The 19,975-nt window shown below is 39.5% G+C and overlaps 1 protein-coding gene across 1 annotated transcript in view; it reads right to left on the reverse strand.

Annotated features, from left to right (window-relative positions):
- Positions 1–19,975, reverse strand: part of add3b (adducin 3 (gamma) b) — a 60,874-nt gene that overhangs the window by 5,779 nt on the left and 35,120 nt on the right. Inside the window, exons 9-13 of the mRNA XM_061968142.1 lie at positions 17,635–17,808; positions 13,985–14,245; positions 13,767–13,883; positions 13,611–13,700; positions 5,956–6,079 (exon numbers count right to left, since the gene is read on the reverse strand). Of these exons, the coding sequence (XP_061824126.1) occupies positions 5,956–6,079; positions 13,611–13,700; positions 13,767–13,883; positions 13,985–14,245; positions 17,635–17,808 (766 nt within the window). The remainder of the gene's footprint in view (positions 1–5,955; positions 6,080–13,610; positions 13,701–13,766; positions 13,884–13,984; positions 14,246–17,634; positions 17,809–19,975) is intronic.

Below are 19,975 nucleotides of genomic sequence, written 5' to 3' on the forward strand. Positions count from 1 at the left end.
ACATATTTGAAATAATTAATTTTAAATGATCATAATTCATTTAAAATGACCATATTTAATTATTAAAATAATTGCTTGTTTATCAACAACTTTAGCATTTTATTCATTACATTTTGAAGCTCTCAGAAGCCAAGTTATGTTATATTCCTTAAGATTTATTTATGCAAGTTTGAAGTATCAATTATCTAAACACAGTTTTGTTTGCATATTTTCAGGATATATATATATATATATATATACCGTATTTTCCGCACTATTAGCCGCACCTAAAAACCACAAATTTACTCAAAAGCTGACAGTGCGGCTTATAACCCGGTGCGCTTTATATATGGATTAATATTAAGATTCATTTTCATAAAGTTTCGGTCTCGCAACTACGGTAAACAGCCGCCATCTTTTTTCCCCGTAGAAGAGGAAGTGCTTCTTCTTCTACGCAAGCAACCGCCAAGGTAAGCACCCGCCCCCATAGAACAGGAAGCGCTTCTTCTTCTACTGTAAGCAACCACCCGCCCGCGTAGAAGAAGAAGAAGCGCGCGGATATTACGTTTCATTTCCTTTGTGTGTTTACATCTGTAAAGACCACAAAATGGCTCCTACTAAGCGACAGGTTTTCGGTTCATGAAAAGACGCAATCTCTCCATCCGCACACGGACTACTATTTCACAGCAACTGCCTAAAGACTTTCAAGAAAAGCTGGCTACTTTCCGTGCATATTGTAAAAACAAGATAGCTGAAAAAAAGATCCGGCCAGAGAACATTATCAACATGGACGAGGTTCCACTGACTTTTGATATTCCTGTGAACCGCACTGTGGATACAACGGGAGCACGTACGGTGAATATTCGCACCACAGGGAATGAGAAGTCATCCTTCACTGTGGTTCTAGCTTGCCATGCTAATGGCCAGAAACTTCCACCCATGGTGATATTCAAAAGGAAGACCTTGCCAAAAGAGACCTTTCCAGCCGGCGTCATCATAAAAGCTAACTCGAAGGGATGGATGGATGAAGAAAAGATGAGCGAGTGGTTAAGGTAAGTTTACGCGAAGAGGCCGGGTGGCTTTTTTCACGCAGCTCCGTCCATGTTGATATACGACTCCGTGCGCGCCCACATCACGCTGGTTTTTAATATATTATTAAAGTTTGACTGACCTATCTGACTGTTTTTTTGACATTCCTTTAGCGCAGTTAGATGCGGCTTATAACAGGGGGCGGCTTATAGGTGGACAAAGTTTTGAAATATGCCGTTCATTGAAGGCGCGGCTTATAACCCAGGGCGCCTTATGGTGCGGAAAATACGGTATATATATGTGTGTGTGTGTGTATATGTATGAAATACTTGACTTGGTGAATTCTAGCTGTCAATATACTCCTCCCCTCTTAACCACGCCCCGCCCCACCCCTGACCACGCCCCCCACCTCCCGAAATCGGAGGTCTCAAGGTTGGCAAGTATGACTTATGTTTACATCATCAAGTGGTCCGCTACTTCCTCGCTCCCTGTAAGTTTATTCTAGATCATAAATCATGTCTCTCACCTGCACAGAAGAAGTCTGAGTAGGTATACCAAGAAGTTGGTACACTTTGACAGCCATTTAGGGCCTTAAACTGGCGAGGACGAGACGAAAAGATGCTTGGCGCTCCCCGCCCTCCAACCCTTATGAGTCACTCTTCATCTAAAATGGGAATATATGAAGCAGTCAGCATCCTAATGACAGCAGACACTGTACAGTAAGTGATGTTTTATTATGTGTGTTTGCGCTCATAAAGTCTGTAGTGAGTTCTAATTAGTGCAAATTGGTACCAGATCTACCACCCGAGCAACGTCAAAAGGCAACTGTTGCGTTCCATTCCGTAGAACATCTTTTGCCCAGACTGCCTTTTCAATAAAAGGAGCACAAATATGGAACTCTCTACCTGACACTTTGAAAAGTATACCTGCACAACAAACAAAATTGTGGCTAGTTGAGCAACAATCGTGTTCCCATGTTTAGTTTTCACAAATTTTTACTAATTGGTTTTTATCTAGTCTGCACTTTGTCTGTGTTATTATTATTATTATTATTATTGGCTTTTATCTAATTTGCACTTTGTCTGTATTATTACTATTATCATCATTGTCGACTCCTCTTTGCCTTATTCTTTTTATTTTCCTATTTTTAATTATGTTAGATCTGTGTTGTTGTTGTTGTTGGGGACAAGTGTTGTAAATTAGCTTTGGCTACAAACACTATGATGCATACATTGGATAACTGTTTCAGATATATATGTTTCTGTATCTGTCCCTATTTCAAATAAACATTATATATATATATATATATATATATATATATATATACATATACATACATACATACATACATATATATATATATATATATACCGTATTTTCCGCACTATAAGGCGCACCTAAAAACCACAAATTTTCTCAAAAGCTGACAGTGCGCCTTATAACCCGGTGCGCTTTATATATGGATAAATATTAAGATTCATTTTCATAAAGTTTCGGTCTCGCAACTTCGGTAAACAGCCGCCATCTTTTTTCCCGGTAGAACAGGAAGCGCTTCTTCTTCTACGCAAGCAACCGCCAAGGTAAGCACCCGCCCCCATAGAACAGGAAGCGCTTCTTCTTCTACTGTAAGCAACCACCCGCCCGCGTAGAAGAAGAAAAAGCGCGCGGATATCACCGTACGTTTCATTTCCTTTGTGTGTTTACATCTGTAAAGACCACAAAATGGCTCCTACTAAGCGACCGGGATCCAGTTCATGAAAAGACGCAATCTCTCCATCCGCACATGGATTACTATTTCACAGCAACTGATATTCCTGTGAACCGCACTGTGGATACAACGGGAGCACGTACGGTGAATATTCGCACCACAGGGAATGAGAAGTCATCCTTCACTGTGGTTCTAGCTTGCCATGCTAATGGCCAGAAACTTCCACCCATGGTGATATTCAAAAGGAAGACCTTGCCAAAAGAGACCTTTCCAGCCGGCGTCATCATAAAAGCTAACTCGAAGGGATGGATGAAGAAAAGATGAGCGAGTGGTTAAGGTAAGTTTAAGTTTACGCGAAGAGGCCGGGTGGCTTTTTTCACGCAGCTCTGTCCATGTTGATATACGTATGTTTGTGATTGCACATTTGCGTACATTTTGGGAGTGAACAGAGTTGTTAGAACGCTGGTTTTTAATATATTATTAAAGTTTGACTGACCTATCTGACTGTTTTTTTGACATTCCTTTAGCGCAGTTAGATGCGGCTTACAACACGGGGCGGCTTATTGGTGGACAAAGTTTTGAAATATGCCGTTCATTGAAGGCGCGGCTTATAACCCAGGGCGCCTTATGGTGCGGAAAATACGGTATATATATATATATATATATATATGTATCAGTGACGTGCAGTCACTAGAGGCAGGTGAGGCGGGGCCTCACCTGCCATCATGGAAAGAAAAAAAATGTAAAAAGAAAAAAAAAAATTAAATTGTTATATGTATCCAGTGATTATACTATAAAGTTATTTTCCATTTAATTTCACCAGTTTTAGATTATTTTTATTCAAAATCGCTGAATTTTCACATTTGCCGTTCAAATACTGAGAAGAGACGGTGCGGTGAACAGCAGCCAGTTGAGGCACGTCACTCAGTGCCGCAACATGGATTGCGCAATGACTCGGCTAACTGCTGACCTGCTGTGCAGATACACCTGCAGACTGCAGGTGTACCTAATTCACAACTCCTCCAACACGAACATTATTGTTTTTGCACTTTTTGGCTTCTTATTAAATAACTTTTGTAACCTATTTTCATGGGCTTTCCTCTTTGTGATGTTAAGTTCCTGTTATGCGCTGTTATACAGTATATGCCTCGAGCTCTTATTTTGAAGGCGCTAAGAGCGGAAGTGATGTCACGTTGCAGAGGTTTTTGAAAGAATGTAAATAAAGTGGTCCTCGTGTAAACTGGAGCCTCCGTGTTTGTTATTTTGTAGTTTCATACAGTATAGGCAACATTTATAAACCCTCGGTTACACTTTTTTAAATAGATTCAATCTTGCACGTGGAAAGTTTAAGTGAGGGCTTTAGTTGCGGTGCATGGACTTAATTTCTAAGTAAAGGTAAGACCATAATAACGTTTTTTTTTTATTAAATGTGCTTTTTTGTGTGCTACAGTTTGTATGTGTAAAGTTAAAGTTAAGTTAAAGTACCAATGATTGTCACACACACACTAGGTGTAATGAAATTTGTCCTCTGCATTTGACCCATCCCCTTGTTCACCCCCTGGGAGGTGAGGGGAGCAGCGGGCAGCAGCGGCGCCGCGCCCGGGAATCATTTTTGGTGATTTAACCCCCAATTCCAACCCTTGATGCTGAGTGCCAAGCAGGGAAGAATGCTGGTATGAGCTTTTAAACATAACCCGTTAACTGCTGCCAATCAAATGGTGAATAAGATACTCTTTAGGGTTCATATGTTTGTAAATCTGACTGTGATGAAGTCAGTGCCTCACCAGCCATCAACCTCACCGCACGTCACTGATATATATATATATATATATATATATACTATACAGGGCCGGCCCGTGGCATAGGCCGTATAGGCAAATGCTAAGGGCGCCGTCCATCAGGGGGCGCCACGCCAGTGCCACAAATGTTGGAGAAAAAAAAAAAAGTTGGTACTATTATTTCTAAATACAAAAAATAATCCCACGTTAATTAAAATGCAAAGTAAAGCCTATTTAATAGAAATATTATTTGTTACAACATTACGCCCCCCCCCCCCCCCCCCGCACGGTGCGCCCCCTCCCTTCCCGTATCATGACTCTTTTTGGACGTCACCACATCAAAAAATCAACACAAGATGTCAAAACGGCCAAAATTGTCAGGTGCCCAGGGAAGAAAAAAGAGAAAAGAAGAGGAGGAGAAACGAGAAAAAGACAGAGGTAGCAGGTAGGTAACGTTAGCCTACATGAAATTATTTGTCTCTTACAGAATGTGATAGTAACCTGGCTTTTTAGCATTAAGCTAATGTTACATGATTCGGCAATTGCTAATCAATAAATAGCTAGTTCTGTTTTAACGTCGGGTTAATATTGTGGAGGGGGCTAAATTGTTATGGAAAATAATAATGTAACGTTAGGTAATTACAGTACTCCCACCTTACATTCCTCAGGGACATTTGTATTAGATCTTTTAAGCAGGTGTTTTTTGTTTACATTGTTATTGCCTTCTGGTTAGCTAATGTTTGCCCTGCAGGTAATAGTCACTTTTCCACCCCTTTATATATTAGGTATAGTTGTAAGCCTAGTTGTTAAAGTGCACATCATTAATGTTAATTAAGCAATATGTATGTAAAAAATATTGTATTTCATATATTCATTTTTTATTTTTTGCATTCATTTATTTATTCATATTTTTTTTAATCTTGTTAACTATTGTGATTGTTAATTTGCTTTCTTTAAGTAAAAAAAAAGGTCAAAGACAAAGCTATTCGGTTTCTTGTGAGTATATACACTTCACTGCCGATGTGGGGGGGGCGCCACCTAAAATCTTGCCTAGGGCGCCAGATTGGTTAGGGCCGGGCCTGATACTATATACTACTACGGTATTGCGCTCTACTACGGTATCGAGCACTATTTTTTGGATAACCTTATTAAGACACATATATATATATATATAAGAAAAAACGTATTCAATTAATGTGCTTAAAATGATCAAAATAAGTGATTATTAAATGTTATTATAGATGTTACTACATGACATATATACTTACATCATGTATATAAAACCTCAATGGAGGTGTTTGGATGTCTTTTTAGGGCTCTATAGGCAGAATTGAGGGGCTCCATCCAAAAATCCATCAGTCGTCATGTCTTTCTTAATAATTGTAAACGACAGGCAAAATTCCCCCAAAAGTTGCAGTTCCCCTTTAAGTGTAAAGAAAGTGGAAACGGGGGGAAAATGACCGTCTTGGCCTTGCTGCTTGCGTTCCACCATGTTCTTGTACTCCTTCAGCACCTCCTCTGTCAGATGGTTGAAAGGGTTCGGGGGAAGGGAGCGAGTGTGCTCCTCATCCTCGATGATGAAAGCCTAGGCATGGATGAGAGCATCAATCAGCATCAACCTATTATTATACATTATATTAAAAAAATAGCTAATGAATTGAGGCAGAGCCCAATAGAAGCCACCTTTAACATTCTAAAACTGTGTCAGAAAATACTAGGAATCAAGTCAATGACATCTGTAAATCAACCATTTTGGTACAATCCTAATAACATCATTAATAAAAATGTGGTTAAATGGACAACATGGAAAGACAGAGATATTACTAAACCTCATCATATTATTAATAAAAACTCTTTTAAACCGTTCAATGATTTAGTTCAGGGGTGCTCATTACGTCGATCGCGATCTACCGGTCGATCTCGGAGGGTGTGTCAGTCGATCACCAGCCAGGCATTAAAAAAATAGTCCTAAAAATGAGCGATCATAAATCTTCACTATGACGTCACTTTCGTCACTTGATTGACATTCACGGCACCCGAGGGTCTTCTGAGATGACGCTGGCTGCTGCCAGCTCATTAAAATTACCGACTGGAAGGCGAGAAACACTTTATTTCAACAGACTCTGGCGCTGTCGTCAAAACTCCAAAGACCGACTGCACAGTTGCACAATAAAAGCTCTGCTTCATCCTGCCTGCGCTACCAAAATAAGAGTCTCAGAAAGCTGGCGTGCACAAGCTAGCAAGCTACGGAGTTTGCCGACAATGTATTTCTTGTAAAGTGTATACAAAGGAGTACGGAAGCTGGACAAATAAGATGCCAAAAGCCAACCACTTTCATGTGGTATTGGACAGAAAGGAGGACTTTTTTTCTCCTCCATTCGAAAATGCGGACGTTATCATCACCACTGTCTGATTCCAATCAATGCAAGTCATCAGAATCAGGTAATACACCAACTTATATTCTTGTCTTCATGAAAGAAAGGAATCTATATGTGTTAAACATGCTTGTATTATATTTAACCACCTTTAACTTGTTAACAATATTAACTATATGTGTTAAACATGCTTTTATTATCTTTAACCACCTTTAAGTTGTTAACAATATTAACTACCGTATTTTCCGCACTATAAGGCGCACCTAAAAACCACAAATTTTCTCAAAAGCTGACAGTGCGCCTTATAACCCGGTGCGCTTTATATATGGATAAATATTAAGATTCATTTTCATAAAGTTTCGGTCTCGCAACTTCGGTAAACAGCCGCCATCTTTTTTCCCGGTAGAACAGGAAGCGCTTCTTCTTCTACGCAAGCAACCGCCAAGGTAAGCACCCGCCCCCATAGAACAGGAAGCGCTTCTTCTTCTACTGTAAGCAACCACCCGCCCGCGTAGAAGAAGAAAAAGCGCGCGGATATCACCGTACGTTTCATTTCCTTTGTGTGTTTACATCTGTAAAGACCACAAAATGGCTCCTACTAAGCGACAGGTATCCGGTTCATGAAAAGACGCAATCTCTCCATCCACACACGGATTACTATTTCACAGCAACTGATATTCCTGTGAACCGCACTGCGGATACAACGGGAGCACATACGGTGAATATTCGCACCACAGGGAATGAGAAGTCATCCTTCACTGTGGTTCTAGCTTGCCATGCTAATGGCCAGAAACTTCCACCCATGGTGATATTCAAAAGGAAGACCTTGCCAAAAGAGACCTTTCCAGCCGGCGTCATCATAAAAGCTAACTCGAAGGGATGGATGAAGAAAAGATGAGCGAGTGGTTAAGGTAAGTTTAAGTTTACGCGAAGAGGCCGGGTGGCTTTTTTCACGCAGCTTCGTCCATGTTGATATACGATTCCATGCGCGCCCACATCACGCTGGTTTTTAATATATTATTAAAGTTTGACTGACCTATCTGACTGTTTTTTTTGACATTCCTTTAGCGCAGTTAGATGCGGCTTACAACACGGGGCGGCTTATAGGTGGACAAAGTTTTGAAATATGCCGTTCATTGAAGGCGCGGCTTATAACCCAGGGCGCCTTATGGTGCGGAAAATACGGTATATGTGTTAAACATGCTTGTATTATCTTTAACCACCTTTAAGTTGTTAACAACATTAACTATATGTGTTAAACATGCTTGTTTTATCTTTAACCACCTTTAAGTTGTTAACAATATTAACTATTTGTGTTAAACATGCTTGTATTATTTTTAACCACCTTTAACTTGTTAACAATATTAACTATATGTGTTAAACATACTTGCATTATCTTTAAACACCTTTAACTTGTTAACAATATTAACTATATGTATTAAACATACTTGTATTATCATTAAACACCTTTAATGTATTAACAATATTAACTATATGTGTTAAACATGCTTGCATTATCATTAAACACCTGTAACTTGTTAACAAAAACATGTATTTCATAAATAAGTAAATATAAATGATATATATGAATGAGGTAGATCCCCACGACTTGATCAATTGAAAAGTAGCTCGCCTGCAGAAAAAGTGTGAGCACCCCTGATTTAGTTCATCAATATAATGTACCCAGAAATCATTTTTAAAATGTTATCTCTTTAAAACACGCTGTAAATAAATGCATATCCTCTGAAAGTATGTCTTTAAATAGCCATGAACTGGAGGATGCACTTTTTAATCAAGATACAATTAAGAAATTAATTAAACTGTTTTATGGAATAATAAATGAACACCACACTAGAAATGCAAATGATGCATGTGTTGGGAAATGGATGATGGACTTAAACATTTTAGATGAAAGAGACATATCATGGAATGATATTTGGAAAAATGCCAAATAAGCCCTTTAGAAGCATTAAAGATAAGCTGACTCAATTTAAGATCTTGATTGTATTTGACATCTTGTTTAAAATTGGTGTAGTACAGGGATCCTCAACAGGCGGACCGCGGTCCATGTCCGGACCCAGCGACGTGTCCGTCCGGACCCAGCACGAATTATAGTAAAAAAAAAAAAAAATAAAAAAAAATATTTATTTTTATTTATTATTATAATTCTAATTATTATAAAAAAATATAATAATTGTATTTATCTCTGAGTTATCGCTAGCGCAAGTCAATGTTCTTTGTTGTTTTTAGTCAAATATCTCCAGGTTTCGTTTACACTTCTCCGTCTCTCTCTCTCTCTCTCTCTCTCTCTCTCTCTCTCTCTCTCTCTCTCTCTCTCTCTCTCTCTCTCTCTCTCTCTCTCTCTCTCTCTCTCTCTCTCTCTCTCTCTCTCTCTCTCTCTCTCTCTCTCTCAGGGAGAGAAAGAGAGCGAGACGGAGTGAGAGCGAGAGAACGCCACTCTGATTGGCTGATTCCGGGGTATGGGTTGTCATCTCTATCACAACGACGCGCTGATAGGCTGTTACCACCTGGGTCATACACATGTGCTCAGTGCATGGAACCTTTCGCTGCAGGCACACAGTTGTCTCGTATCGCTACTTCGCTAACTGTTCACTCGTTAGTCACTGAATGTGAATCAAATCACAATGGCATGCTCCAAGTTGGCTCAGGCTGGTAAAAGAAAGGTGGACAGGGAAAACAGACGTTTCAAGGAAGAATGGACAGAGCAATATGTTTCATCCTACCTACTGCAAGTATACCAGACCAATGTGTCTAATATGCAACAGTGCTGTTGCTCTGGTGAAAAGTGAAAATCTGAAACGTCACTATCTGAAAGAGCACCGCGAATTTGAAGAGACATTTCCTCATGATTCGTAGCTAAGAAAAAAAGAAATAATGAGTCTGAAAAAGTAATATGAAACATCAAGCAAGATTTTTGTTAAATCTATGACACAACAACAAATAGCAACAGAGTGCTCACTCAGAGTGGCATGGGTTTTGGGTTATTTATTTTTGTTTCAAAGAAAATCTTTCATGTATTTTATTGGATATTTATTTTATTTTTGTTAATTTTTAAGAAAATGTTAAACTACTACCTACCTCCTGCTACTATATAAGCTTGACCGATAACAAACGGACCCAGCCTGTTTCAAAAAAAACATTTGTGGACCTTCAAGATTTGTACTTGAGGACCCCTGGTGTAGTAGATAGCAAGTTATGTATGAAGTGTTGTGCAGCTGAGGGAACTCTTGTTCATTCATTGTGGGAATGTCAGAGAATAAAAGAGTTATGGTTGAAAACGACAAAAGAAGCAATCACATTCCTTAATATAAACATCCCAATGACACTGCAAACTTGTATTCTTGGGGATCTCCATCAAGAGAGTAAAAATGCATTTCTTTCAATATGCATCATAACAAAAAGGGTAATATTAAAATAATGGATAGATGTTGATAGTCCAACTCATACTGACTGGTACACACAAGCTATGGAGATGACATCAGTAGAAAAAACTGCATTTAGTTTAGATAATAATGAGTCATATATTGGAATATGGGATCCATTATTTAAATTTGTTTTAACTATTAAATGAACCAAAAATATGACTTATTGTTTTGTTTTTTTTTAAATGTCTGTAATGATAATGTCAATGAGGGATTTTTAATCACTGCCAAGTTGAAATTGTTACTAATATTGATACTGTGGAACTGTGGACCAGCTCTATACTCTGGGCAGGGTCCTTGAGGGCGCATGGGAGTTTGCCCAACCAGTCTACATGTGCTTTGTGGACCTGGAGAAGGCATTGGACCGTGTCCCTCGGGAAGTCCTGTGGGGAGTGCTCAGAGAGTATGGGGTATCGGACTGTCTGATTTTGGCGGTCCGCTCCCTGTATGATCAGTGTCAGAGCTTGGTCCGCATTGCCGGCAGTAAGTCGGACACGTTTCCAGTGAGGGTTGGACTCCGCCAAGGCTGCCCTTTGTCACCCATTCTGTTCTGAACTTTTATGGACAGAATTTCTAGGCACAGTCAAGGCGTTGAGGGGATCTGGTTTGGTGGCTGCAGGATTAGGTCTCTGCTTTTTGCAGATGATGTGGTCCTGATGGCTTCATCTGGCCAGGATCTTCAGCTCTCACTGGATCGGTTCGCAGCCGAGTGTGAAGCGACTGGGATGAGAATCAGCACCTCCAAGTCCGAGTCCATGGTTCTCTCCCGGAAAAGGGTGGAGTGCCATCTCCGGGTTGGGGAGGAGATCTTGCCCCAAGTGGAGGAGTTCAAGTACCTCGGAGTCTTGTTCACGAGTGAGGGAGGAGTGGATCGTGAGATTGACAGGCGGATCGGTGCGGCGTATTCAGTAATGCGGACGCTGTATCGATCCGTTGTGGTGAAGAAGGAGCTGAGTCGGAAGGCAAAGCTCTCGATTTACCGGTCGATCTACGTTCCCATCCTCACCTATGGTCATGAGCTTTGGGTCATGACCGAAAGGACAAGATCACGGGTACAAGCGGCCCAAATGAGTTTCCTCCGCCGAGTGGCGGGGCTCTCCCTTAGAGATAGGGTGAGAAGCTCTGCCATCCGGGGGGAGCTCAAAGTAAAGCCGCTGCTCCTCCACATGGAGAGGAGCCAGATGAGGTGGTTCGGGCATCTGGTCAAGATGCCACCCGAACGCCTCCCTAGGAAGGTGTTTCGGGCACGTCCCATACCTGCCAACTTTTGAAATCAGAAAAACCTAGTAGCCAGGGTCCAGGGGCCGCAGGCCCCGTTAGGTCCAGGACAAAGTCCTGGTGGGGGGTTCAGGCTTCGCCCCCTGACGCAAAATGATTATTAGCATTCAGACAGGTTAAAATGTTGCTAAAACCATCACTTTTCTATCAGTCACAGTGACTTTTCAAAACAAAAATATTACAGCAAAAATCATATGGGTTGATTGACATGTTTATTCTGTAAGCTAACTTCAATAGTTTGAAATTATTTTGACAGTTAATGCCAGTTATCCTGTCAACCTTTCACAAGACTTCAATTTGTTAATTGAAAGTATAAACAGTATAAACACTTTTTACAGTAAACAAATGGTAAAACAGTACTAAACAATTCCATTAAAAAAAAAATTGGGTGTCATTATTAACTTTCTGTCCAAGCTTGTATAATCTACTGCCTTGTTCAATTGTATAAAATATTCTGTGCCTAAAATTCACATTTCTATCGCAATTATCATACTGTAAACATGGTAAGCTAACTTCATTAAAATTAATAGTCCTGTCAATAGCATGGAATTACAATTCAAATGTAGTTTTTTTGTAAGCCTTTCAAAAGAATTCAAAATATGAAAAATTAATGAAAATTAATTGAAGCCATCAGACACTTGAAAAGTGGCACATCACATCTCTAATGTAATCATTTGAACTTTTCAACAGAAATAGCACTGCAAAAATATTAAGGACATACTTCTGTATTTTGGTAGTTATGCTGTCAACATTTAACAAGATTTCTTCAACTTGGACTTGAAAGCATAAATAGTATAACACTTTTAACAGTATAACAGTACTAAACAATTCCAATAGATAACATTGGTGCCATTACCTTTTTGTGGCTAAAATCCAAATTTATTCTATCAGATTGATCATACTGCAAAAATGATATGGTAACTTTATGATAAGTTTACTTGAAGTGGCATAAAACACTGAAAGTGATTGTTCCTATAACCCCTTTGTTTCAAATGTTTGTTCCACTTGTGGCAGTCGGGCACCAGCATACCGTCTTTGACAACTTGAAGTGGCATAAAACACTGAAAGTGATTGTTCCTATAACCCCTTTGTTTTAAATGTTTTATGCCACTTCAAGTTGTCAAAGACGTGCTGTGAAATACAGCCGACAGGATTGCGCACCAAACACGAAGCAAGGCCAAAGCGCATGCATGGTGCAGGAGAACAAAGGACTTCTTTCATTTAAGGTTTGTGATAAACCATCAAACTCATTTGTTAAAAGGACTCTATAGTAATATAAAGTGAGTTTTTCTGGACATTATCATGCAAGAAAAGTTTATTTTTGGGACCGCGATCACCGCGTAATGATTTTTAAAGGTTGCATTACAAACATTTAACTGTCCCATGGGATCAGCCAGTGCGATTGGAAGTCCATGCTCAATTATTGCCTCCGTAAATAAAACTTCGGCATTTATCACATCCAAAGAATCTGTTTGGGCGACGAAAAACGTTGAAAGTTTTCCACTTGTATCGCTAGCAACGGCATTAGACTTGTGTTTTTTTGTCCCAACGTGGTCTTTTACATCGCTAATTCCTCCGTGTCTGATCGAAAAATCTTGGTGCAATTCGCGTAGTTTTCACCCTTTTTTTTTTTTAAATTAATGAAAAACCGTATTTTTTATCACTGCAACCGTAACCCGGAATAGGTTGATGAAAACCGTACTAATTACGGGAAAACCGGAGTAGTTGGCAGGTATGTAATGTCAATGAGGGATTTTTAATCACTGCTAAGTTGAAATTGTTACTAATATTGATACTGTTGTTGATAATATTCATTTTTGTTTCACTACTTTCAGATTGTTTTGTGTCATGTTTGTGTGTCCTCTCAATTGCTCTGTTTATTGCTAATCTGAATGGTTGGTTTTGGGATTGGAATTGCATTATTATTGTATTGTTGTGTATTGTTTTGTTGCATTGATTAATAAAAGAAAACCCCATCAACCTAATAGAACTGGACCTTCATATCTTTATATTCACTCACGGGTCCTGGTATGGTGTCCACAACAATGCCTGCTAGTAACTGGGACTTTGGACCTGCGGTCATCTGGTCTCCTCTGTGCTGCTCTTTTATCTGCAACACAAAACTGTGTTCGGATGTGGTTTCAATCGCACATATTTGACTCGGATCTGAACTTACTCGGTTCCTCTTGTGTAAAACCTCTGTGGGGTCAGTGTTGAGTGGGACGAATTGGTTCAGGTCTTCAATCTTTATCGGCGTGCCCACGGTCTTGCCTGGCTCTGAAGACCTCATCCACTGAGAGGCAGAAAAATCATTTTGAAAAAAGCACTTCTCGAGCAGGCCACAAGATGGCAGGCTAATCTAAATAACTGAAGACATTTGTGAGCAGGCCCTACCATTGTTTTGGTTCTGGGGCTGACGTCCCCGCTGGGAGAATGCTCCGGCATGTTCACCCTCAAGTAGCTGTTGGGCGAGGTGAGCCACCTGGTGCGCTCCCGCTGCTGCTTCTGCACCATGAACTGGAAGGGGCTGCGCAGGCCCGACTCGTCGTCCTCCGCTGTCACCGCAGACACGGTGGCGGGGATCTCCACGTCGTTCTTAGACCTGGGCTTTTCACGGACAATGGGGTTCCTGTAAGAGTGGCCTGTTCTGTAGCCCTGCAGAGACATGAAGACTTCAGTGTTTGGTTTTGGAGCGGTATTCCCCTTCCTCTGGAAGATTTGACAACTAAACTATGCACCATAGGAAGGTAAAGAGGATGCTGGCCACCCAAGTTACACGGTCTTCAAGTGTCTAAATATTTAAATTCACACCATCTGGATAGTTTTCTCAACTTCTTGTTTAATAGCTAAAACTGGGGATTACAAACATTCAAAATGTGCATACCTTTTATAATTTGTTATATATTTGAACATTTATCTTGGTCAAAGTATGTCTTTTGAATAGTATATAGATATTTACTGTTTGCAAAGGATTACCGTATTTTCCGCACTATAAGGCGCACCTAAAAACCACAAATTTTCTCAAAAGCTGACAGTGCGCCTTATAACCCGGTGCGCTTTATATATGGATTAATATTAAGATTCATTTTCATAAAGTTTCGGTCTCGCAACTTCGGTAAACAGCCGCCATCTTTTTTCCCGGTAGAACAGGAAGCGCTTCTTCTTCTACGCAAGCAACCGCCAAGGTAAGCACCCGCCCCCATAGAACAGGAAGCGCTTCTTCTTCTACTGTAAGCAACCACCCGCCCGCGTAGAAGAAGAAAAAGCGCGCGGATATTACCGTACGTTTCATTTCCTTTGTGTGTTTACATCTGTAAAGACCACAAAATGGCTCCTACTAAGCGACAGGGATCCGGTTCATGAAAAGACGCAATCTCTCCATCCGCACACGGATTACAATTTCACAGCAACTGATATTCCTGTGAACCGCACTGTGGATACAACGGGAGCACGTACGGTGAATATTCGCACCACAGGGAATGAGAAGTCATCCTTCACTGTGGTTCTAGCTTGCCATGCTAATGGCCAGAAACTTCCACCCATGGTGATATTCAAAAGGAAGACCTTGCCAAAAGAGACCTTTCCAGCCGGCGTCATCATAAAAGCTAACTCGAAGGGATGGATGAAGAAAAGATGAGCGAGTGGTTAAGGTAAGTTTAAGTTTACGCGAAGAGGCTGGGTGGCTTTTTTCACGCAGCTCTGTCCATGTTGATATACGATTCCATGCGCGCCCACATCACGCTGGTTTTAATATATTATTAAAGTTTGACTGACCTATCTGACTGTTTTTTTGACATTCCTTTAGCGCAGTTAGATGCGGCTTACAACACGGGGCGGCTTATAGGTGGACAAAGTTTTGAAATATGCCGTTCATTGAAGGCGCGGCTTATAACCCAGGGCGCCTTATGGTGCGGAAAATACGGTAGTAGAACCTTACTAAAATTAATCATGAGAATAAAGCATACCTGCCAACTTTTGAAATCAGAAAAACCTAGTAGCCAGGGTCCAGGGGCCGCAGGCCCCGGTAGGTCCAGGACAAAGTCCTGGTGGGGGGTTCACTTCGCCCCCCGACGCAAAATGATTATTAGCATTCAGACAGGTTAAAATGTTGCTAAAACCATCACTTTTCTATCAGTCACAGTGACTTTTCAAAACAAAAATATTACAGCAAAAAAAATATGGGTTGATTGACATGTTTATTCTGTAAGCTAACTTCAATAGTTTGAAATTATTTTGACAGTTAATGCCAGTTATCCTGTCAACCTTTCACAAGACTTCAATTTGTTAATTGAAAGTATAAACAGTATAAACACTTTTTACAGTAAACAAATGGTAAAACAGTACTAAACAATTCCATTAAAAAAAAAATTGGTGTCATTATTAACTTTCTGTCCAAGCTTGTATAATCTACTGCCTTGTTCAATTGTAAAAAATATTCTGTGCCTAAAATTCACATTTCTATCACAATTATCATACTGTAAACATGGTAAGCTTAACTTCATTAAAATTAATAGTCCTGTCAATAGCATGGAATTACAATTCAAATGTAGTTTTTTTGTAAGCCTTTCAAAAGAATTCCAAATATGAAAAATGAATGAAAATTAATTGAAGCCATCAGACACTTGAAAAGTGGCACATCACATCTCTAATGTAATCATTTGAACTTTTCAACAGAAATAGCACTGCAAAAATATTAAGGACATACTTCTGTATTTTGGTAGTTATGCTGTCAACATTTAACAAGATTTCTTCAACTTGGACTTGAAAGCATAAATAGTACAAACACTTTGAACAGTATAACAGTACTAAACAATTCCAATAGATAACATTGGTGTCATTACCTTTTTGTTTGCTCAATTATTGCCTCCGTAAATAAAACTTCGGCATTTATCACATCCAAAGAATCTGTTTGGGCGACGAAAAACGTTGAAAGTTTTCCACTTGTATCGCTAGCAACGGCATTAGACTTGTGTTTTTTTGTCCCAACGTGGTCTTTTACATCGCTAATTCCTCCGTGTCCGATCGAAAAATCTTGTCTGCACAAGGTGCAATTCGCGTAGTTTTCACCCTTTTTGGAACGGATAATTATTCCCGGATAGGCTTTTGAATATTCTTCACGGAATGACTGCAGTTTTCTTTTCGGTTAAAGACTCGTATGCGATTTTTCTCCGGCTGATTCCATGATCGTTCGCTCGTTTGGAAACAATGGCCTCGTGCTTGGCAGCGGTGCTATAAATAGCCTCGCGCATGGCATTCGGAATGGCTCGATAGGAAGTTACGGGAAGCAGTGTCGATTGTCATTGTTGTTACGCGATTTCGTGAATAAAACTTAAAAAAAATATATTTTTTTAATTAATGAAAAACCGTATTTTTTATCACTGCAACCGTAACCCGGAATAGGTTGATGAAAACCGTACTAATTACGGGAAAACCGGAGTAGTTGGCAGGTATGATAAAGTCAGAACTTTACAAGCAAAAATGACACACAAATTTAAATAGGAAAATTAAGTATAAATGTACACTTTTCCTTGTGCAAAACATCTTGGTTTCTATTATACAACAACTATTCTAATAGAAGTTAAACTTTTATAAGTTTATTCGTATAAAATTGTCAATGTTAGTGACCATTTCTCCTAAATAACATTTTATTTTCAAAATCAAACTTCTTAAAATGTCCCACAATTTTAACTTTTATCTCATAAGCCTGCCATTTAAAAAAAAAAACACATTTTGATCTTTTGAAAAATTACAACTTCTTTTTAAATTAATAAAATTACAATAATTTTCTCTTACAATTGTGATTTTTATAGTTTAATTTTCTTTAACATTCTTTCTTTAAAATGACTAATGAACTTTTGTCTCATAAAACTGTGTTTTTTACTCTTTTTTTCCCCCTCCATAGTATCCCAACTTGATTCCTGTACTATTATGACTTTTTCCTTATTCAGCCATACCACTTTGTGTTTAATATTTTTACGAACCAATACAGTTCCCTCATGAAGACAAAAGTCATCCTCGCTCATAGAGGCAAGGCCTTCACTCACCAGGTTGTCCAGCATCCTCATCAGGGACTCAAACTCAGCCTCTCCCACTTTCCACTTGAAGTCGTTGCTCATGAGCACTCCGGCAGCAGCCACACCCTGTGTCAGCGGTTTGAACCTCTCTCTGTCCAGGAGCACCAGGTTGTCCACGCCGCCGGAGCACGCCAAAGCCCGCACCTAAACGACAACCACACATCTCAACAGGATGCAGATTGTGGCAGCTTCATATTAGCTGCCTCATCTAACAAAATAAAAGTAATATAATGTATTGTAGCGTCCAGAAGAAAACAAAGTCTGACGCTGTTTTTTTTTTTTAGCTTTTATTGCCAATTTTATGCTAACAACAGGCCCAATTTCCAATTCAAAGTCTGCCTCCGTGCTTCACTCCTAGACACACAACACTTCTTCATTCTCTGCCGACACGATGTGTTCACAGACCATGGGAAAAATGACTATCATAACACGCACATTAACACCAGCAGGTAGTTACATTATGATTAGGGCTGCAGCTAACGATTATTTTTCTATCGATTAATCTATAGATTATCTTTTCGATTAATCGGTTAATCTATAGATTATTTTTTCGATTAATCTATAGATTATTTTTCCTTTTACCGATTTTTTTTTTTATTTAAAATGAAGAGGAAAAAATAAATGTAGGCCAGTTTTTTCAAAAGGCATGGCTTTTATTTACAAAAAAAAAAGTATGGCCACTCAGTCAACATTGACAACAACATGACAAAATATTCTGTAACAATGTAAACATTTAAAACTTTTAACATTTAACAAAATTAAAAGTAGCTTATTTGCTTTTTAATGTGCAAATATAAAAGTAAACATCCAGTGCAAATCTTAATATTCTGGAATAGTATAAGCATTTCAAAAGTAAAAGTATTGCTTATTTTGCTTTAAAATGTGCAAAAATAAAGATAAACATCCAATACAAAAAAGTGCAAAACGGAAATATTCTGTAACAAGTGTAAACATTTCAACAAAAGTAAAAGTATTGCTTATTTGCTAAAATGTGCAAAAATAAAGCTAAACATCCAATACAAAAAAGTGTACAGTGTAAACATTTCAACAAAAGTAAAAGTATTGCTTATTTTGCTTAATAACACAACAATGATAGTATGATTAAAGTGAAAGTTAATTGTTGGTTTGTACATAGTATATGTTGTAAAAGGTATTTGCACAACTAATTAACGTTAGCGTTTGTGACACGTCTTGTGCCGTGGGGTTCTTTCAGGACCGACAGACTGAACGCCAGACGGCTTTGCCAGGTTTACAATCTTTTAATTTTACACAAAGTCTTTTCTCTTCCAACTGCGCGGATCGCGCACCTGGGCACGATTGCGGCGTCGCTCCCGGCGCGCCCCGCCTCGCCGCTCGCTCGCCGCCGCCGCCTCTCCACAGCGTTAAAGAGGAGCGCGTCTTTGTAAACACTGAACAGGCACGCCAAACGCGCCTCTTAGAGCGAAACGGTGCTTTAGTTTATGAATTTACAACGCAGATACAAATGACACATTCATGTTTTTGTGTAATAATGACAACGTATACGCACGCGGACGATTGACTTGTTGATGGTGATGGCAAGAACGCTGTCGGGGGTTTTCTTTTCAAATGTTCGTTCATAGCCGTTGTGCTGCTATGATAGGCCATTTCCGCTCGACACAGTGTGCATACAACAACATTATTAGGCCGTTTATTGAAATACTCCCACACTTTTGACGACTTTTGGCGTGCTTTTTTCCCCTCGCTCGCATCGTCTGCTTTGCGCTCCGCCATGACAGTAAAGTAGAGTGACGTAAATATGCGACGCGCCGACGCACAAAAACGGCGTCGACGTATTTACGTAACCGATGACGTCGACTACGTCGACGCGTCGTTTCAGCCTTAATTATGATAGTTTATTATTTGCGCACTATTGACTAATAATGGTGTAAATTTGGCCAGAAAATACCTTTGATTACCGGAACCGAATGATAATTGTGATGACATAAGCTATACTTCACAAATCAAGATGACTTTTAATGAGAGAAAGGCAGCGTGAAGACTTCAAACTCTCTGCAGCTCGAGTCACTTTTCGACATGGAGCGAGACGTAAAAGGGTCTCTAAACACGAGTACAATCTCCAATAACACCAAAAATAAATGCTAGATTTGCAGCCAGTCGTCGTTATTAAAGAAAGAGTGAGCAAAAGGATTGGAGAAAAAAAATCTCAAAGTACATTGTACAATTTAAAAATGGAACAATTATGTAACACAAATATGTATGTTAATACTATACTTAATACAAACCCCGTTTCCATATGAGTTGGGAAATTGTGTTAGATGTAAATATAAAC

The sequence above is a fragment of the Nerophis lumbriciformis genome, linkage group LG02, assembly GCF_033978685.3.
Source record: "Nerophis lumbriciformis linkage group LG02, RoL_Nlum_v2.1, whole genome shotgun sequence".
Classification (NCBI taxonomy): Eukaryota; Metazoa; Chordata; class Actinopteri; order Syngnathiformes; family Syngnathidae; genus Nerophis; species Nerophis lumbriciformis.